The 25,714-nt window shown below is 33.2% G+C and overlaps 1 protein-coding gene across 1 annotated transcript; it reads left to right on the top strand.

Annotated features, from left to right (window-relative positions):
* The first annotated feature begins 916 nt into the window (after positions 1–916).
* On the top strand, positions 917–24,775 carry LOC140434447 (uncharacterized). The gene is made up of 3 exons (XM_072522711.1): positions 917–1,001; positions 19,145–19,498; positions 24,060–24,775. Exons 1-3 carry the CDS (start codon positions 947–949, stop codon positions 24,287–24,289), a joined length of 639 nt encoding a protein of 212 aa, XP_072378812.1. The 5' UTR covers positions 917–946; the 3' UTR covers positions 24,290–24,775.
* Positions 24,776–25,714: the final 939 nt, after the last annotated feature.

Genomic DNA, 25,714 nt, shown 5'->3' with positions numbered 1-25,714 from the left:
TACCCACCCAGACGAACTCTATTATCGGTCCCAGTGGGAAATAGGAGTAGAGGCAGACCACGACTGAGATGGAGGGACGGTGTGGACGAGGACGCAAGGAAAATCGGCGCGGCAAATTGGCAATGGTTGGCGATGAACAGAAACGACTGGCGAAATAGACTGGGGAAGGTCAAGGCTCAACTAGAGCTGTAGCACCACTGATGATGATGATAATATGACCAAGTTTAAACTGAAAGTTACATATTAGTTCATATGTATTTCTATTGTCTAAGGAAGGTAAATAAGTGATGATTATGGGAGTCTGAATTTTAAACTCTGATAGCTTTGAATATAGCTAATCTGTTTCATAATTTTTTTATCCACTTTACTTATCTTAGCCGCACTTGAAAAGAATTTAGTTGATCTCACATTGTGATATACTATCACATGATGAGCATTCATAAGAAAACTGTAGAGACAAAATAAATAATTTTGAGCATTATTTGGTGAATTTTTGAAACCAGCACAGCGTTATGAAAGGCATTACCTGGAGTAACCTTCAATTTTTTATGGCATCTTAAGGTGCAAAAACCTGTGTTTTTTAAATATTTTTATTTTTATTGTATCAAATCAATATATTAGGGTAAAAGAAGCAGAATATTTAATAAAAGTAACCTGATCCACCTTTGGCAGGTTAGTTTTACTGCTATTACGTAACAGAGCCAGTACTATGCTTAATCCTAGGGCAGACACCCTACCGTTTGAGCCCTTCGATGCGCCAATCTAATTATTTTCTTCGTAAATATAAAATTTAGCACTTATTTTTCGAAACTTAACTTCCATAATTTATTTATTGTAAATTTGTGAATATCAATGAACATATACAGCTAAATATATATTAAAATTTTTATTACAGGTTATTTCTAAAAGAAAAAATCTCGGAGCCAGTGAAGTACTTCTTGAATTGATGGTAAGGATAGCCTCTCATCCGGATCAATGGGATCGTGTTCATAAATTATTACGTAAGTAAATTTTTAGTTGTTATAGTAAAGTTTTTGTATGTATAAATGTTCCGGTTATCCAGCATCTTACACTTTGCGGTGGAAATCGAATAGTATCTTACCATCAATTTTTCTAAGAGTTTTCATATCTGCTGTTCCTAACATTATTTTTATCCTCTCTATGTCAGGTCGTGTTTCTGCCGCGTATGCCACTATTGGTCTCTATTGACTTGATCTTCCACTTCTGTTTTGAGCTTTCCGTAGCTAGGTAGTGTGATGCCTAGATATTTAAACTCTATCACTTTTTCTATTATCTGTTTCACACTCCAATTTATACCTTACTAAATTTGCTGTTATAACCATGAATTTTGTCTTTTTTTGGAGACTTACTTTTACTTTTCCTGTCTGGATCCGACTGCAGTTTTTCTGCCCAATATCGGGCTACGTCTACACCCTTTGTATTTGCGAGCCATAAATCATCGAGGGTGCACTGTGATGGGCAAAGTCTGCATACTCTTAGGTGCTCCACGTTCTGTGTTTCCCCACATTCACAAAGTGCGTCGCCGTCTGTCTTGATGCTCCATTTATTGAGGTTCTGTTTTACAGGGGCAACACCTGTTCGTATGCGATTGAGTGTCCGCCAGGTTCTCCAGTCCAAGTTACCTTCCATTAGGTCGTTCTGGATGTAGGGGGAACAGTTCGGGTGGTTCGGCGCTGACATTTCTCATAAACCTTTTTCTTGATTTAAGTCGGCTGATTCCTGGCAGTTCGTCAAACCCGTATAATTGGTGCCTTTCATCAAAACTTTTGCCTGAACTTCTCCACATATTGTGAGGCGCATCTACGGTCGTCTGGTGATGCGAATCCAGCTACCCGGTACAGTGGTAGGGTAGAGGGGTAGGCTTCATACAACAGGTAATTATTCTACACTGTTTCATTTAACACCGTGGTGACTTATTGGGCGTGTCTAGATCTACCCCAGAAGGAACAAGCATAATCCCCTGTTGAGAAACATACGGCCTCAGGTGTTATCTTCAAAACCTGGGGGTTTGCACCCTACTTGCTCCCTACAAGTTTCCGGAGAAGGTTGTTTTTCATAGAAACCTTTTTTCTTGTGCTCTAACAGTGGTATTTATACGTTAGTGACCGGTCTAGATCCGACACCCTCATTAGGGTAAAAGGAAGGGGAGAAAGAAAGTGACCGGTCTAGTATTACTCCAAGATATTTGGGCCTATCAGTATGTTTCATGCGTTGTCCCTCCCAAGAAACATTCAGTTTTACATGCGCCAGTTGGTTGTTGAGATGGAATGCACATACTTGGGTTTTAGTAGTGTTTGGCTTTAATGAGTTTTGTTTTTTAGTAAGTTGACATCATGTTTAAATCCTCTTCCATTGTCGACTCTACTTGTGTGAGTGTTTTCCCCTTTACGGCTATACCAAGGTCGTCAGCGTAGACAAAACTCTCAGTCTGGGGGTGCATTGGTTGGTCGTTGGTGTAGATGTTAAATAAGGACGGTGCCAGAACGCTTCCTTGAGGTAGGATATTTTTTTGGGTTCTCTATCTGCTCTTCTTTCCATTTAGCACAACGTAGAAACGTCTATTACACAACAGTGATCTACTGATATTTACCAGGTCATAGTCAAGTGTTATAGATCTTAGTTAGCAAGATTCTGTGGTTTATCGTATCATAGACCGCTGTGAGGTCTATGAAGGCTACTCCCACTATCTCTTTCTGCTCAAATCCCTCCTCTATGTATTCTGTTAGGCCCAGCACTTGGCCTGTGCATGATTTACCTGGTCTGAAGCCTGCTTGTTGTGGGATTAGTTTTGCATCTAATGTTTCCTGGATGCGGTTTAAAATGAGGCATTCATACAATTTATACAGATGGCATAAGCATAACAGAGTTATTGGACGGTAGCTACTCGGTAGCTTAGGGTCTTCCCCAGGTTTCAGAAGGGCTACTTTTGATTTACGCCACAGTTTTGGAATCTGGTAGGTAGAGCGACAGATGTTAAATATATCGAGCACCCATTGTCTCGCTTTTTGCCCGAGGTGTTTTATCTGCTCTGTTAGGATTTTGTCCACCCCCGGTGATTTTCCATTTTTCATACAGTTAATACCATTGTTGAGCTCTTCGATGGTAAATGGGTTTCGCAAGAGAGTTGTTTCCTGGTCTTAAGCTCTTATAGTCTTTGGCGCTTTGCAACGAATGTTTGTTTTGCCATTCAGAAGCAGTTGGTGGGCTATCTGATTTGGCGTTATTGCACATAGCTCTTTCATCTCTGTGAGATCACCATTTATAAGTTTTTTGATTATATTCCAAGCCTGCTTACTACTATGCGTCATATCCATTTAGAAGCACTTAGTGTTTGCTGCAGTCTCTCCCCTTTTTTTGGGGAAATTAGTATGTTCAATTTTAGGGAAGAATGAACAACAAGTGAACTAATTCTACTATTCACAAAAAGAGATAAAGAAAGCCAGAAAACTACAGAGGTATAAATTTATTAAATACTACGCTAAAACTTACAACTAAAAGTTCGAATTCGAGACGAGATCAAGACAAAAAATTTTTATTACGTTTTAAGACGAGACAAGATGTTGGGCTCGAGATTCTCGAAAATCTCGAATCTCGAAAAATTGTTTTATTCATGTGTAAATGTTTCTAAACTGATAGACATTATGAAAATGATAATAAAATTTTGATATTTTTACATGCGAAAAATACGCCACTGGTTCTGATGATACATTGTTTTGGTGCCTTGTCGTTCCTTTGATACCGCTAATCAATAAAAACTAATTACTAATTAATTTGGTTTGCTGTGAAATTTTTTGTTCTTATTTAACTTTATCAGTGCGTTTAAGATTTTGTTTGTTTAAATAAAAAACTTAAAAGTGGATTAAAAGTAAATTTTAGGACAGTCATATTTAAAATTAAAAACAAAAAAAGCAGACTACTTTAAATTATTTTTCTAGATTACTATAAAACATGCCGTTTCTTTAGATTATAAATATTTCAAGTTCCAAATGGTTTGTAGACCACGTAAAATGTAAAGGAGGTTTTTAGAACACTACACCGAAAATCTTAATAAAAAATGCATGAAGATGGGGTAAAACTTCGATTTTCTGAAAATGCTGATAAATTAAATATGAGTTATTTTTGGGGTTGGCAGTGTACTTCTTTGTTTAGATTTCTGAAGAACAAGCGGTATACTTTTATATATAATTGTTGTGTAAATTTTTACAAAATTGATTGTGTAACCTATGGCAGCTGGTTTTGTTTATTCGCTGTGAAACAATTTGCATTCGATTCGGTAAAGTGTCAGAAAAGTTTGTGAACAAAATTCATGGTAGTAAAATGAGAAAAATGCGTTTCCAAAGTGCATAGAAAATAAAAAATTTGCAACTTAGAAAATATTGACTGGAATTAGTTTATTTATGTTAGTCGGGGGTTTTCGGGGTTACTGAATACGAATATGTTAACGATGATCCTCTAGCTACCTTGTTCTTCCTGGTCTCCTGGAGTATGTTAATATTATTCTAAATCAATTGACAGTCAGAACTCGTGGGTTTTTAAGGTCACTGTTAGAATATCCAACATAAAAAGTGGATGTTGTCCTATAGTTGTTCTATATGAAGTGACATTGTTGACAGTTCAATAAGTAATGTCAAAAATAGGTCATAAACTACTGTCAGTCAAGTTTTGTATTGTTCTGTATGTAAGAAGGAATAAAGTATAATTGTTGATGGCCAGACGTTTATTGGTGTATATTTCCTAAAATATACATATTTACTTGTCTCTTGATGTCTTCAAACTAGAAGGAGGACTTGACCTAACTTAAATTATAACAAATGTTGTGCCCAGTCCACGTGTGAACTGTGAACAGGTTAGGTTCGTACTTAATTCAGTTTTGTTTGTTGTTATTATCGGTGAATAAAATATGGCGACTAGCAATAACGATTATAAAATTTAAGTTGACAAACTCGAGCGTCCTGAAGACTGGGCAAAGTGGAAATGGCACGTTTCGATGTTATTACGTTCGTATGCACTTGAAGACATTGTAAACGGTATGTGTAAGTGTCATGAGGTTAGTGAAGATGCAACTTCAGCGGAAATACAGAAGCATCAGCAATGTTTGTTAGCAGGTACGCTAGGAAAAACTGTTGCCGAGCTGGTGTTGACGTATACTCACGCTGGTGAAATATGGGACAAATTGCGTACGAGATTTAAACGTAGCAGTACGCAACGGCTAAACATGTTAATTGAAGCCTTTTATAGACTCCAACGTGATGAAAAAAAAAGATATTAGTATACATGTTGCGACGTTGCAGAAACTGTTTGTAGATTTGAATGATGAACTGCAAAAGCATGATGAAAATGTTTTATCCGAAAGAATGTTAAAAGGTCGGATCTTATCAACTTTGGGTAAGGACTATGATAATTTCAGATTTGTGGGACACGATACCATCAAAAAATCAAACTTTGAATTGACTGATTGAGAAATTGTGTACCATTGAATTACGGTTTCTTAATATTGTTCTGAAGCTATTTTCTTGTGGCATTTTAAATTAATTACTATTTAACTGGGAATAAGCCACAATTAAAGGTTAAAATACGTTTATTGACGTTTCAATTTCCACTTCGGAAACAAACTTCAACACGAGCTCGGCAACAGTTTTTCCTAGCGTACCTGCTAACAAACATTGCTAATGCTTCTGTATTTCCGCTGAAGTTGAATCTTCACTAACCTCAGGACACCTACACATACCGTTTACAATGTCCTCAAGTGCATACGAACGTAATAACATCAAAACGTGCCATTTCCACTTTGCCCAGTCTTCAGAACCCTCGAGTTTGTCGAGGATTCTGAATTTTACTTGAATTTGAATTTTATAATCGTTATTGCTGGTCGCCATATTTTATTCACCGACAATAACAACAAACACAACTGAATGAAGTACGAACCTAACCTGTTCACAGTTCATACGTGGACTGGGCCCAAAACCTGTTATAATTTAAGTTAGGTGAAGTCCTTCTTCTGGTTTGAAGACATCAAGAGACAAGGAAATGTATATTTTAGGAAATATACACCAATAAACGTCTGGCCATCAACAATTATATTTTATTCCTTCTTACATACAGAACAATAGAAAACTTGACTGACAGTAGTTTATGAACTATTTTTGACATTACTCATTGAACTGTCTACAATGTCACTTCATATAAAACAACTATAGGACAACATTCACTTTTTATGTTGGATATTCTAACAGTGACCTTAAAAACCCACGAGTTCTGACTGTCAATTGCTTTAGAATAATATTAACATACTCCAGGAGACCAGGAGGAACCAGGTAGCTCGAGGATCATCGTTAACATATTAGAATTCAGTAACCTCGAAAACCCCGACTAACATAATTAAACTAATTCCAGTCAATATTTTCCAAGTTGCAAATTTTTAATTTTCTATGCACTTTGAAAACGCATTTTTCTCAATTTACTACCATGAATTTTGTTCACAAACTTTTCTGACACTTTCCCGAATCGAATGCAAAATGTTTCACAGCGAATAAACAAAACCAGCTGCCGTAGGTTACACAATCAATTTTGTAAAAATTTACACAACAATTATATATAAAAGTATACCGCTTGTTCTTTAGAAATCTAAACAAAGAAGTACACTGCCAACCCCAAAAATAACTCATATTTTCACTAATGTTTGTATTTTGAGAACGATTTCCGAAGTGGAAATTGAAACGTCAATAAACGTATTTTAACCTTTAATTGTGGCTTATTCCCAGTTAAATAGTAATTAATTGAATTACGTGACCAAAGTACTGTAGAATATTTTGCGTTTGTTATACGCAATAGCTTGACAGAAAAATACAATCAGAACCAAAGTATGAAGTCAAAGAAAAATTTACATCGTGCAAAAGAAAGATTTCCATGTCATAAATGCAAGAAATTAGGCCATTGGGCGAAAGAGTGTCCGTTGAAAAATTCAGCTGAGAATTTAGGTAAGAATAAAAGTAATGATACTGCTTTTTTGTCTGTTGTTTTAAGTGCCTCATCTAACAATTGTATTGAAGGCTGGAAAATGGTATTGTGACAGTGAAGCCACAAATCATATCACTACAGATAAGCAATATTTCTCATCTTATACAGAATTTGCTGAACCAGAAAGTATATCACTTGGTAAGAAGGATGTATGTATGTAAGCACATGGACAAGGAACAGTGAAAATTCAAACGCATCTGAATAATAAATGGAAAGGTGCTGACTTGAAGAATGTTTTTTATGTTCCTGAAGCAAGTGCTCATTTGTTTTTTGTGAAAGCTGCTTCAAAAAGGGGTGTTATTACAGTACTTGATGAAAAAGGTGTAAATATATATGATAAAAACACTTTTGAATCTGTAATGACTGGATACTTCATTAATGGCCTGTATGCACTTGATATACGTGTTATGAAACCGACAAATCCCGTTCAAGTAAACTTAGCAGAGTCAACAGATATGTTGCAAGTGTACCATGAAAGATTTAGTCTTCAGCATAAGCAACATGTAAAGAAGGTATTGAAGAAAATGAATATAGACATTGATGGGTGCAAAGAAAGCTTTTGCGATGGATGTGCAATTGGAAAAATGCATAGATTGCCATTCAAATCTAGGATCAATTGACCACAAGTCACTGGTGAGCAGATCCATGCAGATGTGAATGGACCCATGCCTATAGAATCACTGGGAAAAGCACGTTATTACATATGTTTTTAAGATGACTTTAGTAAGTTTCGGAAAGTTTTCTTTATGAAACACAAAAGTGAGGTATGTAATTTCTTAGAACAATTTTTAAATGAAGCTAGTACAAATGGCCATGTAGTAAAGCAACTGAGATGCGATGGAGGGAGAAAGTTTGACAATCGAAAGGTATCTGAACTTCTTGCGAAGAGAGGTATAGAGCATTGTATCACTCCACCCTATACACCTCAGCAGAATGGTATTGCTGAAAGGGAAAACCGCACCATTGTAGAGTGTACACGTTCCATGTTAAATACATGTAAGTTGTCTAAGCAATTGTGGGCAGAAGCATGCAATACTGCAGTGTACATTCTGAATCACACAGGAAAGTTATCAATTGAAAGTAAAAGTCCCTATGAATTGTGGTATGGAAAGCCAATTGGAAGTTTGAAACATTTAAGAATATTTGGCACTAAATGTTATGTTCACGTTAACAAGAATCTTCGCAGTAAATTTGATAACAAGGCAATACATGGTTATTAAGTTGGTTATGTAAATGACAGGGATGGTTGTAGGATATGGATTCCATCTGAAAGAAGAATCGTATCAAGCCACGGACGTACGATTTAAACCTGAGGTTATATGCAATTTGCGAATTGTTGAAGTTAAAGCCAAATCAGTGAACCAACATCAGTCGGAATGTTGTAGTGTGAATGAAAACTCCGAAGAAGTAAAAAGTGGTATCGGTGAAATTGTGGAATCTGAGAATATAAAAAGTGCCATAAAGTTATCGGAAAATCAAGTATACCATAAGAGAACGAAACATATTCATGTCAAGTATCATTTTCTTCGTGAAAAAGTAGCTAACAATGATATTCAATTAAAATATATGTCGACAAATGAAATGGTGGCTGATATATTGCCAAAGCGTTAAATTCAAAGAAATTGCAGTTAATCTGTCAGAATTTGAATTTAAAATAATGTTTATTTTGTTAAGGTCTATTATTTAGCTTATCTACTTTTCATGTTAAGGGAGAGTGTTAGAATATCCAACATAAAAAGTGGATGTTGTTCTATAGTTGTTGTTCTATATGAAGTGACATTGTTGACAGTTCAATGAGTAATGTCAAAAATAGGTCATAAACTACTGTCAGTCAAGTTTTGTATTACTCTGTATATAAGAAGGAATAAAGTATAATTGTTGATGGCCAGACGTTTATTGGTGCATATTTCCTAAAATACATATTTCCTTGTCTCTTGATGTCTTCAAATTATAAGAAGGACTTCACCTAACTTAAATTATAACAGTCACTAAATACAAATATGATAACGATGATAGTCCTCGAGCTACCTGGTGCCCAGGGTATACCTCGTCTCCTATAGCTTAATACTATTTTAATTCCAAATCAGTCGAAAGTAATAACTTGCAATGCTGAGAGCGGAATCATCTAACCTACCCCGAGAATTAAACTGTAGTCCTAATGGTTCCGACCTTGGCCGCCTCAAAATTCGAGCGTTCGTAAACTCTTCGCCATTCATCTTTCTTTCTTTGTTTGTACGTCCAACAAACAAGACGAACATTTTGTTTGAGTTGTCCCTTGACAAAGTAAGCCAAAAAATTCCTTTTCTCTAATATATTTTCAAATAAATATTTATTTCAGATCCTTACCGAGAGCCCTAATAGTTGCTACAATTAAGTTTATTGGCGCGAGGTTATCTAAATAGCTATGGATTTATGGCATGTGTTCTGAAACCAACAATTCGAAGAATATCCCGTTTGCTTAGCCGCCCAATCCTATATATTTTTTGGTAGCTTTTATGTTTCTGCTACTATAGATTCAACGTTTTCTTCAGTCGTAATACCTAGAGGAAAAAAAATTATATCCTTTTTACACGTCAGCGCCACAAAGGCATTTGAATAATTCAGGTTGTACCAATTTTATATATTTTTTTATTGGACAGTGAAGATTATCTATGAACTAAATAACAGTGAAGTGAATTATTATTGATCTTTGAATTACAATAAAAATCTACTTACTACCTAATATACAGATTTGGGATAAGATATAATTTTATTTTCATATAGTTTTCATTTATAATCTACTGCCTAGATTTAAAATGTTTGTTATTTTTTTATTGGGAATAAACCTCTTGAAGGTTAAAATAAGTTTAATAACTTATACAGAAGTAAAACACTTCAAATTTGTATCTTGGTATAAAACATTCAATTTAAAACTTTTTAAAAGTGTCGTCCAAAATTTACAGGTGCATAAAGTAACGTTGTGCAACTTGGATTGTGTCGTTTTAACTGACAAGAACCACGTGTTCAAGTCGAGCAAAGAAACATGTTGCTCTTTAAGTGTCAAAATATTTATCCATTGTCATCGACCTAGGGTCGTTGATGTCACCGCTACTATTTTAGTGTTAGCTTCAAGTACAAAAAGAAGGTACTGAGGATCATCAGATCTAGATCGAAAACGTTACGTTATGCACCTCTAAATTTTGGACGACACTTTTTAAAAGTTTTAAATTGAATGTTATATACCAAGATACAAATTTGAAGTTTTTAATTCTATATAAGTTTTTAAACTATGGTATACAGCCAACTACTGGTATTTCCCATTAATTTTAACATGTTAAATAAGTTTATTGACGCTTTAATTTCCACTTCGGAAATCGCTCTTAAAATACAAACATTAATTGTGGAAACTAAAACGTCAATAAACTCATTTTAACCTTTAATTGTGGCTTATTCCCAATAAAATAGTATCTACTATAAAAGGCCAAAGCAAAATATCTTCAGAACAATAATAAAATGTTTTCTTACAATATCATTTTAATTTTAGTTTCGAATAACTACTTTCCATTTAATACCGTAAACACAGACGTGTTTATTTCTTTTCTGGGATGACGTAAATTTTTAAACTAGAATATTTTAATAACCTTTTGTTTCTAACAGAATAATAAAGGTTAACTTTGTTTTAAACTTTTTATTGTATTTGTTTGTCTGAGCTCGTTTCCTTACGAAACTAACCTATGAAGGAATGGCGACCATTGCATATTAATTTTAAAGATAATACAAACAGCTTGTATATAATTTTAGAAGAAACCATACCCAAACTCTCCGTCATGAACAGAAAGACCTAGATTGTTTGTGTACTTAAGTAAATAGTTTGTTTAAGTTACAATATTATGGCAACGCTGAATCTCGAGCTACTTGGAGCACAGTGTTGACTTTCTCTCCTGAAGTTTTATGTTATTTTTATTTGAGATTAGTCAAAAATCATTTATCAGGAATTTTTGGAGCTGCTTAAGTCTGCTAAGAGTATCTGGTGGCTAGCGTAGATATAGGCTCTTAACATTTTTTGGTAATTTAATATTTAAGATTTTTGTTAACATAAAACTCCATGAGAAAAGATCACTCTGGGCACCAAATATCTTGAAGACCATTGTAATATTCGTGTTTAACGACCCCATAAAATCCTCGAGCAACGACTTTTGACTGATTTTGAATAAAAATAACATAAAACACCAGAAGATGAGGTCCATACGAACACCAGGTAGCTTACGAACCATCGTAGTTATCATATTCGTGTTCAGTAACCTCGAAAACCCTCAAATAATGACTGGCGACTGATTTAGAATGTCATTAACATACTCCAGGAGACGAGATCTATCCTGAGCTTCAGGTAGCTCAAGAACCATCGTCGTTATAATATTCGTATTCCGCAACCTCGAAAACCCTACGAGTAATAAAATTGACCTTATTCCCGTCGATAGTTTTTAAGTTGCAAATTTTTCATTTTCCACCCACTTTTTAGTATCTGCTCAGCCATATACAAGTATCGGTCTGTAGATTGCCTTCAAATATTTTCTTTTTATTAATGAATGTTTAATTTATATACTGTTGGCTTTTTAATTTGTCATTTTTACTCTTTTTTGAATGTCGTGATGATCTATTTTAACTGCTAAATCGTCTAAAACGACTCTACGTCTTTTGCATTTATATTTAAATGTAATCTTCGTTCCTGTCTGGATACTACCATTAGCTATGCAGTATTTTTGTTCATTGTCATCCCATTTGCTGTTAACAAATCGTTCTTTATGTTGAGGTTATATTCTAGAGTGTTTTCGCTACTTCGGCACCAAACACACACTCATGAATATCAAATGTTCCACAATTAAGGTACCCACGTATAATGATGTTGCGCTCTAATTGACTTTCTTATATATTCCATCCACAAATATTACCAATAACAAGGGACTTAAAGCTGCTCCTTACCTAACTCCTTGTTTGGTGGTGAAAAGTTCTGACCTCATATTTTTGTTTGTGATACAGTTAATAGTTAATAGTTAACAGTACACATTAATGGATATTTTTCGTATTAGATAAACATTCCCAAAATTTAGTTTTAAGTACACTATCATCATCAACATCATCATCATCATTCTCTTTGCCTTTATCCCTATGCGGGGTCAGCTTCTCTCATTATATTTCTCCATAAGGGTCTATCTTGGATCTTATCAATTTTAATACCCTTTACCGACATGTCCTGCTTAAGCGTCTCTCACCAGGTCTTTTTTGTTCTTCCTCTCCTACTACTTTCAGCAACCCGCAGATCAGCAATTCTTTGTATTGAGTCAATAACGTCTCTCCTTTGAATATGACCAAACTATCTTAACATATGCTCTTTCATCTTTGCAATAATTCGTGCCACCGCTAGGCTTTCCCGAATATACTTATTCCTAATTGTATCATTTTTTGTCACTTAACTCATTCATTTAAGCATTTTTACTTCCGCCACTTGCATTCCTCTTTCTTTTATTCCTCCCTTCATATTCTCCACTACACACCACTCGCTTCCTTCTACTTCATCCATCCAACCCTAATTCTACTGCATACATCTCCATCTATTCCCCCATTACTCTGTAACAGCGATTCTAGGTACTTAAAACTATTACTTTTCATAATTATTTCACCATCCAAATATATCATTCTATTTGTACTAAATCCATTTAAGTACACCATCAAACGTTTAAATTAAAAAATTCTTACGCTCTGACTCTTATTCTTATTTAAACTGCTTATGTAAGTTTATTCTCTTAGTACTGTCAAACACAATCTAGTGTTCTACTTTAATTACTATGTTTACATTAGAGATGGGTATAATGTACCATATCAATCTGTGAACTACATCGTGTAATAATAATTCTATTAAATAGCCACTCGTGTCTTATTATCAACAACACATACACAAACACACATTAGGCTACACACACGATGCATCATATTGTATTAGCATTCACATGACGCTTCCGTTTTCGTGTTCACATCACGGAAGGGTAAGAACACATACCATTATAGATGACCAGTCCTGTTTGACATCCATTTTGGATGAAACCTCTCAATTCCATAAACCGTATATTACGCTTATTTACATTTAGGGAATGCGGGGTTTATAAAAGGAGAATAGTCTAGGGGCCAGATAAGGGCCACCGTTGCCTTTTGAATTCTAATAGATCCACCTAAGTTTTTTTTTATGTATCTTTGGCTGCTGATTACGAATTTTGAGGGTAGTTTTCGATCCGATTTAAATATATATATATATATATATATATATATATATATATATATATATATATATATATATATACATAATTTAATTTATAGGGCTCTAACTCTAAGTTAGAGCTACAAAAGTACTTTACAGGAGCTAGTAAACTAAGAGCTACAAAATTTATTCAACCAAATTTGTTTCTTAAAAAAAAGAAAATGGCGTTTACTAAACTTGAATCCAATAATAAGATCTCTAGATATTGTAAAATTAATGCAATATGGTAACTCTGTTTCTAAGCATGCAATTGAGCTTTACAAAGTCTCATTTTAAAGCTTAAATTATAACGGTCTAAACAAATTTTGTTAAATTACTTTATTTTATACCCATTATACCCGGGTTTACCTTTTTTATTTATTAAAATTTGTTTAAATATACCTGAACTTAAGGTGGGTCTTACTGTATTTGAATTGTGTGCAAAAGATGGAATAGATTGTTTATAAAGTTTTTGCGAAATTTAATTTATTTATAAGATTAAAAAAAAAGGCTAAATTCTAAGGCTGGTCCAGAGAATTTGACTGAATATATCTCAATAAACCAGAGCTTATCTTCTTTATTAAAACATATTCTCTGAACCCATGAAAAAAATAGTTTAAAAATTACATTTAGGACCTTTTAAGCTTATAAATAATCACAATAACTCCGTAGAATTTAGTTTACATTAAATTGCCACAGAATATTCCGAGCACGCTATCAAAATATCGATATATTATGCAAAAATAAACCTACGAACATTTTACCAAATTCAAAATGTTGCTTTTGAGTTCTTCTATCATAAATATTAATTTAATTATGCATGTTTATTGCTTAAATTTGCTTAAAACACTTAAAACAAATTAATTAACAATTATTTTAGGAAAATTACATAATATATTATATTATTAATATAATATATTATATAATATAATTATATTTAAAAAACAGTTTTTTTTATGTTCACCTTGCCATAAGTTTTTTGTTTATTAACAGATTTTAATTTAACATATCCCATTTTATGTATTTTTTTTTTGGTGAAAAAGTTGTCTGTTGACGTAAAATCTCTGAATAGACAAGTTTTTTTTAAGTTATAAGCAAAATAATGAGTTTGACATTTTGATTATTTTTTTAAAAAGAGTACCACTAAAAAATTTATGATTCCCAAGATGAAACTCGTTTTGTAATATCTTTAACTACACATTTTAACTGTCAAACCCGTCTATACAGTTTTATCGAGTAAAAACCTAATTTCATAGGCCTATATAAGGATCTTGAAAAATGAAGAAACATAAATAATAGATTAACCATAATTTCTATCGAGCCGTTTGTTTGCGTACCTTTTCGATGCGAGTCGATCTGGTACCTCAGAACATGCTATAAATATTTCGATTTCCTCCAAAAATCAATATACGAACATTTTCTAAGCTCATACTGTTACTTTTGAGTTCTTCTACCAAAATTAAAAATTTAAACGGGTATAATTTTAGTACAAAAATAAATAAAGTAATTTATCAAATTTTGTCTAAAACTTTATAAATTAAGCTTTAAATTGAGACTACGATTAAAGCTCATTTGCTTGCGAAGAAGCCAAGTTTTGATCAAAAAAGATTTTAAAAATACTTGTTTTTTTCAACCATGTTGCACTAATTTTGTAATATCTTGAGTTCGAATTATTGGACTAAAGTTTGGTAGACGCTATTTTTTTTATTTGCTTTTTTTTTGAAGAAGCAAATAATTTCATTTGAAATAAAATTTCTAGCTCTTTTAGTTTAGCTAGAGCCTTATACACAATTAAATTGTTTATAACAATTTTTTAACCACTGGCATCGAGATCTATCCTAGAAATTCGTAATCATAAGCCTAAAATATATAATAAAAACTTGGGTGGACACATCAGAATTGAAAAGGCTACGGTGATTTAACTGGCCCTTAGACTAGAAAGATCAATATGATTCTCAGAATTTTATTATTTCATTTCGCTAGGTAAGTTTGTTATTCAACTTTAAATTTTATCTTTTGAAGTAAAGAAATTTAATATATATATATATATATATATATATATATATATATATATATATATATATATATATATATATAATAAAGGTACAAGATATCGGCATAGCTCGCAACAAAGAAAAAAAAATATAATAAAACATGTGTATAAGATGGAAGGCAACCGTATATACGTATTTCTGACTATTGGTCGTTTCAGTTAGAAAAGGAACATATTAACTTGGGAAAGGATCATATATATATATATATATATATATATATATATATATATATATATATATATATATATATATATATATATATATATATATATATATATATATCTTTAAGGAATATGACCGTTTAATTTAATATAAAAAAATGTGCACTCGTAAGTGAATGGGATATTTTCGGTCAATTTGGAGATAAAAAAGACAAGAGTTGTGCTACTTTATCTATTTATTGAAGACGTTTCGCCCAATGTTCATTGGGCATCACCAGTTCATCTAAAAGAGTATTATAAACGATACATCTATATGAAAAACAATTAAGTAAATAATTAATTAAAATCCTTTGTAAAAGGTATATATTTAAAAACCCAAACGGGCTGTGTTAGACAAAACGTTTTCGGAATACATCATTCCATCATCGGTGTCTAGGAGTACATGAATGTAGCCACTAAATATATGGGTAAAAACCCGTTAACAAATAATTAGTTACATTTGTTCGACATTATATCTTATAAATACTTATGATGTTAAAGTTACCGTTGGATTAGGTAACATGGCGACATATGACTCCACGTTGAAGTTGCAAGTCCTGAAACGGTGTGTCTACGAGGACTTTATGGAAACAATTAAGTAAATGATCTTACCTTTGAAAGATCTGTTGCATTAAGATGTTATTATTGTGAAGAAACATCAAAAATTAATCTATTAAATAAATCAGCAAAAAACACAGAAACACAGAACGCCGGAAGATTCCCAATTAAAGTAATTTTATATTATTTTTTTTAATTTAACTTTTGAAAACATTGATTAATTCTAAAATCTATCAAAAAATGTAATTGTCAATTTTGAAATGTTATATTAACAACGGCAAGGCTAGGGATCTTGACTGTTATGATCATATCATGCAAAATAAAGTATTTGAAAGCTCGAATGTCAGAACTGACAATCCGCTGGTGAGATTTAAGGAAAAGTTTTGTAGATGCCAACATAAATGTTATGATATAATGAAGTTGAAGAAGAAACCAATAATTTAAAAGTAGAATACGGAAGAATCAATTTTGTAGTATTAGTGCATGGTAAATTTGGCTTAAGTTGCTGATATCAGTTCTCTTATTTAATGCATTAGGTTGTTTCAAAATAAGACACATCTCCATAAACTGTCTCTTATTAAGGTTACGTTCTCTACAGAGAATTCTAACATCATCAAAATTCACAGTACGTTTGGTGTTGATTGCATGTTCTGCAAGGGCACAAGTATATTTAGAAAGTTTAATGTCACTACGATGTGAAGTAAGGCGTCCTTTAAGGGAACGGCCAGTTTGACCAATATAACATGCATCACATTCAGAACAGGGTATGTGATAGACTACATTCACTAGTTCCAAAAAGGAAAGAGGTGTTTTAATTTTAGAAAATAAGTTCCTGACAGTCTTAGATTATTAATAGCAATCTTAATCGGGATATTGTTCTGTTTGTACAATTTAATAAGCTTTTCAGTAACATATGGGAAATAGGGTAGTGAAGAGTAATGGGTGGTGGAAGTTGCAATGTTAGGAGAAAGTAGAGTACTGTTGTTCATAATATTATTAGAAATCATTCTAAGTTGATCACCATTAAGTAAATCATCAATAGAAGACCCAAAACTTGTTGAAAAAAGGTATTTATTTATGAGAGATGTAGGGTAAGAATTGTCAGATAGTATACTTCTGAGTAACAAAAGAGAATCCCTTTTGTTATCAGGATGTGTTAACCTATGTAGCCTACAGCTGAGTGCTTTTATAAGATTTATTTTGTATTTGAACGGATGGCAAGAATGATAGTTAAGAAACCTATTACTAGCCATAGGTTTCCTGTACCAACTTGTACTTAGTGTATTGTCACTATTTCTAAAGACACGCATGTATAAGAAAGGAATACTATTGTTAGAAGGATCCTCGAGTTCATAAGTTTTTAACAATGTTTTAAAAGACATTTTTTTTTAAACTTCATCGAAACTATTACAGCTTAACAGTTTAATACGTTTTGGTTAAATATTTTAATAGTTATAAATTATTAAGGCAATTTTGATCTGAAAGACGCAATCTACAGCGATTTGTCCGTAAGTAGTGATAGTTTCGCGTATTCTTTATTAAATATGTCCGTTTTCTGAATTTCATAATTTTGAATTTGATACAAAAAGGTCGGCACTGTTTTAGATAACTAACTCCTGCTAAAATCCTAATAGCTTTCTTTTGCATTCTGAAAATTTGAAGTGCATTTGTTGAATTGTCCCATATGATTAATCCATAGGTTAGGTAAGAGTGGAATAACGAAAAATATATTATTTTTAATGTTTCAAAGTTGACAACCCTTGTAAGTTAACGAATAACAACTAATGAACTTGACAGCTTTTTCTTTAGTTATGAGATATAAGCCGACGAGTTCAGTAGATTATTTATGGTTATTCCCAATAGTTTAACAGTCATTTTGTTATCTGGATCATTATGTAAATTTCTAGCCGATATAACCAAATTTTTCGTTTTATTGGAGTTAACTTTCAGTTTTGTTTGCAGCAAACTATATGCTAGATTTAGCAGAAACTTCCTCATAAGACATTTTGAAATCATCATTATTTTTTCCTGATATAACGTATGTCGTATCATCTGCGAATTGTACGGATTTGTACGGAGATATGAATTTAGGCAAATTGTTGACATAAATAATAAACAAAAGACAAAACTCTATGTTTTACGAATAGAAAATCGGAGAAATGACCTTTAGACACTACCGCCTGGTGGCTGCCACATTTGTAAGAAGTTATAAGCTTAAGAGGGATACCTCTGATTCCATAGTAATTAAATTTATGGAGCAAAATGTCGTGTGAAACGCACTCAAAAGCCTTCGACAAGTCGCAAAGAGAAATTTCTATGCGATTGGCGCGTTCAAGCTCCCCAATCACTTCGTTTACAATATTATATACCGCGTTCGTAGTAGAACGAGCACTTGTGAATTGCTACAGTAATTATTCGACTCAAAATAGGAATAAAAATGTCGTTTGATAACATTTTAAATCACTTTCCCAAAAGTAGAAATAATACTTATGGATCTGCAATTTCAGTTTTCGTGGAATCACCTTTTTTGTAGATAGGTAGTATTTTAGTACTTCCGAAAATGCTCCAGTTGATAGAATTAAATTGATAAGATGAGTGAAAGGTGTTAAAACTTTAGGTAGGTGGTATGTTTGTTTTAAAATTTTTGTATTAATTTCGTGAACGTCCCTACAATTAAAATTACTAAGAGACTTTATTATTTGAGAAATCTTTTATTCCACAGCGGGATGAAAAAAAAACCTTTCACTCTCAAGTAACAGCATCCCTAGGCTCAAGTCCAAAAGTAAGGTAGAGGGTAAGGGGAACCTTAATCAAAATTTTCAGGCAAATTAGTCGTGACGAGAAAAACTACACTTCAGAACGGTTTTTTACTAGCATATCAATATTATTAATTCGATGTTATTTTGGTGCATTCGCTTGTTAAGCGAATTTGCGATATTCATATAGAGAGAAAATATTAAAACAAACTTGCAATTTTTAATTTTTTATATACAAATTCCATTTAATGATTTAATTTATTTTTTTAGAGACCATAGATCAAGATCTAAAGGCTTCAAGAAATGTAGTCGAACATGTTCAGAATCTATCGAGCTCATCCGATATTCTTACGAGTAATTTGGAAACATCTACCTTTGGACCAACTTTGTCAACGGAGAAACAAAATATTAGCAGTAAATATAATCGTACTCTTAAGATTAAGAAGAAATTGGAGGAAGAGCTGCCTTGGCCAAATTTTGACGAAAGTGACAATAATGTAAAATTTGTAAATAGTTCGTATACGAAATTAAATGAAACTCAAAGTCAAAATTTAATGGAGAAAGCAAAAAACAAAACTAGCAAGTCTGCATATCCCAAGAATTTTACATATCACCGAGTAACAGGTAATACAAAATATTTCATCCAGTACCCTAATCTTCACACTACCGAAAAGCACCTTGTTACTTAGTACTCCAGTATCATTAGTCAACAAATAGATGACTATTATTTTAATTAATTTTATTTTTATATTTTAAATTTTATTATTTATATGAAATATAGATATTAAATAAAATGTTATTGTACTTTAAAATATATAAATATATGGAATCTTTAAAGCCCATTTTCGGCATCAGTTTTCAATAAATGTTTGGCTTGCGGTAATTAATGATTATTTTTAATCGCTCTACATTTCCGCCTACAACGACCAAACGCAAATCTTACCTTAATTTCATACAAGAAGAGTTATTCATTTTGTATATTCATTTTGAAGAACTTTCTCTACAATTGAAGCAACAATAATTATGGTTTATACATGCTGGTACACCAGTCTATTTTAGCAATAATGTAATCACTTTTTTTTGGGAGGTGAGAATCTTTAAAAGACCTCTGGGAAGATATCCCAGGTGTGTTGGATTCGGACGACTACGCCTTACCGTACTTGACCGCCTACCAACTCTTTCTCCAACCGACGGACCTGGGACCGCTCTTAGCGAGCATTACCATTTGACCCGTCAGCTTTAGTCATAACTCCCATCTGTCGCTCTTCGTCTGTGCTTTGTGATTGCCATAGCAACCCAGTCACGCCACCCCACCCACGTCTGCACCGGACTTGGTTTGTAAGGTAACCATAAGGTACCACCCCCGGCGGGTGGTACATTTATTTCTCCATCTACACCAGCCCATTACTTAGTAATAGGCTGCTCCAAAAGGAGACACACACCGTACACTAGATACAAGTAGAGACAAAATAAAACAAAACAACACGTTTGTAAATTGATTTCTGTAATGTAGTCAAGTTCTTTGAGAATTCATTTAAGATTTCGGCGTCAGTAGTGGAAGCTGAATAGTGGCTCACCCCACTGACGTCGACAGATACGACACATTAAAACAAACAGTTCACGTTTGTTGCCGTCTCCTCTCTTTCTCTTCTTTGTGTTTTATGGTTTCTGTCACAAAACCAATGATCAAGTCAAAGATTCTTTGGTTTTCAATTGCTTTATTCATTAGTTCATGTGGCTCACCTAGAGGTGACCCCAGGCCTAGCTGCAGCAAGGTTCGTCCCATATTGTATGCAGGTCATACGAATACTACGTGATGCGCGTCATCCACCACTCTACACTCGGGACACAGATCGTCCTCGGTCTTCTTTGTTCTATATGTATAAGACCGGAAAGATCCATGTCCCGTCATAAATTGGGTGAAGTAGTAGTAGACGTGTTTGTTTACACTTATATCACCTTACTACATCTGGAATAAGGGCCTTCATCCAGGCAGCCTTGTCTGTTTCCCTTGACCATTGGTCCTGCCAGATCTCCAAACTCCTTTTTCTTTCTTGTGTTTCTGAACCTAAAGCTCCATTGCCCCTTTGGTGCATCCGAACCCTTTTATTAGCCAGGATATGCACCGGTACAACACCGGCCATTACTTGTAAGGCAATGGTTGATACGATCCTGTACGCGCTGCATATCCTGATCAATGGTTTCTTGTGCGTCCTAAGAAGCATGTCTTTATATTTCGCTTTGTTGAGGATCTCATGCCACACTGGGGCCCCATATAGTAAGATGGACATGATTGACTGTAGGAGAACTGATGTTTTGTGTGACCTGGGGACTCTTATAATCGGCATTATCTTATTAAGGGTCGAGGTTCTCTCTTCCGCCGTTCGACATTCTGCTTATATGTGGTGTCTGAATGCCATTTTGTCATGATTCCCAATTATTTTACGGTCTTCTGTGGTCTTAAGTCGGAGCCTCTGAACCACAGATTTACATTTTTCTATCCCGTGGTCCTCTCTAGATGATTACTTCTGTCTTATCTACTATAAGTTTTAGGTCATTTCTCTCTATTCATCCCGCAGTTTTTTCTATTGCTTCATTTACTTTGTCTATAATACCTCAATTCATATCTTCTATAAGTAGGGCTAGGTCGTCTGCGTATGCAATAGCCCTTACTTCTTGTGTTTTGTTTACTTCTAGTACAGCGTTGTATAAAATATTCCATATTGTGGGTCCCAGGACTGACCCTTGGGGTAGTCCAGCAGTCATTTTCATCTTATTTTTTTTTTTTCGATATGCATCCGCTTTTTTGCGATAGGTAGTCTTTTATTATATTGGACACATATTCCGGGGTCCCAAGTTCGGTAATCTTGTCTACGAACCCCAGTTCGCTGAATTAAAGGCATTTTTAATGTCTAATAAAACAAGTACCACCCATTTCTTTTTGCTTGTTTTCACCGCGTTTCTTATCCAGATCGCGGCGTCGACTGCTGATCGACCTTTTCTGAATCCATATTGTTGGTTGGATAGTGCTCTCTTATCTACCAACACGCCTTCCAGCCTCTTCTTGACAACATTCTTATAGAACTTGCCAATGCAGTCCAGAAGGCATATTGGCCTATAAGAGGATGCTAAATAGGGGTTTTCCAGGCTTTAGGAGCAAAATTAGATCTGCTTCCTTTAGTTCCCTGGGAAACTCTTGCTTCCGCAGTAGATCGTAATATATTTTTTTGATTAAACCTGGTTTCTGTGTTGTTGCTATCTTCAGTGCCTCCGGTGGCAGTCCATCGGGACCGGGAGCTTTCCTCATCTTGATTTCTTGACCAGCGGTCTTTATTTCTTCTGCTGTGAATTCCTCCGCCACCGCAGGGAGACCCCCAAGAAGGTTTGTTCCTCCTTGGTGGGAAAGAGGAGCTCCGCTGTTTTTCACCGCTGGTCCTCGTCTAACTTGTATGGAGCAATCATCTTTAGTGACTTCATTGTTATTTTATATGCGTCGCACCATATGTCGTCTTTTAAAGCATTTATAGTATTTTTCATATAAAAACGCGTGCACGTCATTTAAGATTTACGACTTCAGAACCCCACAGCGTTGCCAAAATATCAGAATAGTTAGTAAGTGAGGAATTTTTAAAATATCAACTATTTGTCAAACTGTTATATTAACAGTAAATATACTTAGTTTTAAGACTACTGCAACACACTAAAATACATAAGAAAAGATTTTAATACAAAATGGTATATTCTAAATTTTAAACTAACCTCTATTTAGAGCATTAATAGTAAAAACGTCCCGCCATTATTTCTTGTTTAAAATAACCTATCTTATACGAAAACTTATTAGCTTTCTACAGACTATGTAGTTGTTTTGGCATAGCACAAACACAATACACAAAAATAATTAGTTTTTAAATCTATTAATCTAATCATGAATGTGTTGATTGTGTGAGTCCATTTCAAAAGGTAAAAGAAATAATAAATTAGACTTACTCACAATCAATTTAATTTTAACTATCCAGACGACCGGTTTCGCTTTCTACAATATGCAAAGCATCTTCAGGTCTCGATACAAAGTTAAATAAATGCTGAAATCATGATAATATGTTAAATAATGGGTTTATTATTTCAGCATTTATTAAACTTTGTATCGAGACCTGAAGATGCTTTGCATATTGTAGAAAGCGAAACCGGTCGTCTGAATAGTTAAATTAAATTGATTGTGAGTAAGTCTAATTTATTATTTCTTTTACCTTTTTTATCTATTAATCTAAATTTAATATGTATTTATAAATATAATTTATTAATCTATAATATATTATGATCAAATTGTGTAAGACATCAAAACATAAACAAAATTCTTAGTCTGAAGAAGCGGCAACACTTTAAACATTTTTGCCACACGCTGAACTGTCAAAAAATTTGAAGTATTCCTTAAAGAGTTATTTCATAAAATTTATATTATTAATATTAACACATGTTTTTGGTTATTTAATCAATATAATTCTAAAATTGCCAATATAATGATGATTACATTTTTCTGATTATTATACCATGTTGACCTGATGCCTATGAAAGATCGAGCAGTTCCGTATGGGTTTCGTATTATTAGTTGTGTTAGAAAAATTTGAACTCTAAGGTTGACGTTCTGGAAATTTTAAATATAAGTGACGTCACTTTATATAAGTTGTGACGTGCACGCATTTTTATATGAAAAATACTATACATAAATCGACCTGTAGTAGGATTCCGTCAAAATATTTTTAGTTACAAAAATATTGAATCTATACAATCCTTTACGTTCTCACTGTATAAAAATCTGTCAATATTTTTTTTATTGACAACCAATCCCTGAAATGTATCACAGTTACTTACTAACACACTGTATAAATCGCTAATTTAAATTATTTCTTATTTAGAATTTAGTTTGGGTATATTTTTAAATAAATATTTTACAATTTATTGTTATTTTTACATATATATTTCTATCAACTTGGTACAGATAATTTGCTTTAAAGCAAATAAAAAAAATTAACATATTTAGTGTTTTTATAAAAGAAAGCCATTTCCATTGGGTTTTTCCAATTTTTTTTTTGAAACTTTCTCGTTTTATTTTTTTAAATTTTGATATTTCCATTTTTTAACGGTATTAGTGTATCCAAAAATGACCTATAATAATTAAACATTTTAGGCAAACCTGATAGCACAAGCAAAAACCCAAAAGCCTACATCGCTGTATCCATTATTGCACCAAAGTCTGCTTCAAAAGACACCAACTCCAAACAAAGCGACGAGGAAGTAACATTAGAAAATGAGCTACACCAACTGAAGCCGTGGAGTCACGTCCAGAACCTCAAAAATATGGAATCTATAAGATCTAAATGGCATGTTAAGAAAAATCAGAAAAAGGGAAACTCATAGAAACCGGAAGAGTAATTTGTGAATATTATAAATAGAAAAAAACAGTTTCAGTAAGAATATTTGTTTTAGTTTTGTACACAATATTTTTAAATGTGAAAAATTTAATATTTGCTGTTATGTGTGTAATAAATTTATTTAAATAGTTGCTGCAATAATTTAAAAAATTTCAAAATCAATAAGATGTATTAGTGGTCAGCAAAAATTACGAAATGAAATTACCATTATGATTTTAATCACTATTAACAAAATACAAATACAAATAGTTCAAAATAATCTCAAATATTTTTAGGGGGATTAGTTATTTAATTTTAAATCTAAAATTTCCTATAACATCCTTGATAATTTTTTTAATGCTTGATATGAAGCGTTTTAAAATGTTTGTTATAAGTCAAAAGCCGCTTATAATTTCTTATTTTAAATTTGGTGAACAATACGGTATTTAAGAAAGTAATACTTTAGAATATTATTACTTTTTAAAGTTAGAAAAATTTAACCCGTTGATCGCTGTCAGTATTAGTGGCAACATGTTCTTCACAATTTTGAGACGACAAAATTACACTCATGGTCAAAAATATGGTAAGATTTTTTGAAAATAAATTCGGGTCAATCAAGTCGTTTATTGTGAAGAAGATTTTATTTTAACAATGTTTTATGAACAAAAGTTTTTATGCCGAGAAAATTGCCTAAAAAATAATGATTTTTATTAGATAAATAAAGTTATTTCACTCTAAACTTAAGTACTAATTAAAATTGCTTAAACGAGTCTTTTTAACTGAAACAGGTGCATGATCAGCAATGAGTATTCCCCCCTCTAGCTCTTATTACTGCTCGATTCCTTCTCGGCATGTTTGCCAATAAAACTTGGACATATTCTTGGGAAATTGCATTCCATTCATCCTGTGCAGCAAGCCGAAGCTTGCTGTACGTATTTGGTAAGTAAGCTTTGTAAGTATTTGGAACGGGATTTCTTGGTCGTATGCGGCGATTTAGCTGATCTCACATATTGTGCTCTATTGGATTTAAATCCGGGCTAAATGGTGGCCAATCCAATCTTCGAATTTAAATCTCTTCAAGATAATTACTCATATGGCAGCGGTATGTGGTCGAACATAATAGTGCATTAACATGAATTTGTCATATCCAATCTAACTAACATATGACAAAACATGATCTTGAAGATTGTTACGATAAGACTACCAAAGAGAATTGAAGTACTATTGTAAAAATAATACCTCAATCAACCATGGGAGCTTATCGTCTATACCTTGCCGAGCTCAGTATCTCAAGGGTGAGTTTGTCTTGTCTTAAACTAGGGATTGAACCTGAGTTCTCAGTTGATAGCAAATAAGACAAACCAATCATATTTATTTAAAAGAATAAAAAACAATAATTAACCCTGCCAAAGCTTAACAGTTAATAAGTGCT

The sequence above is a fragment of the Diabrotica undecimpunctata genome, chromosome 2 (assembly GCF_040954645.1).
Source record: "Diabrotica undecimpunctata isolate CICGRU chromosome 2, icDiaUnde3, whole genome shotgun sequence".
Taxonomy (NCBI): Eukaryota; Metazoa; Arthropoda; class Insecta; order Coleoptera; family Chrysomelidae; genus Diabrotica; species Diabrotica undecimpunctata.
Note: the sequence above shows the minus strand (reverse complement) of the source record. Positions and strands in the feature narration are given on the sequence as shown.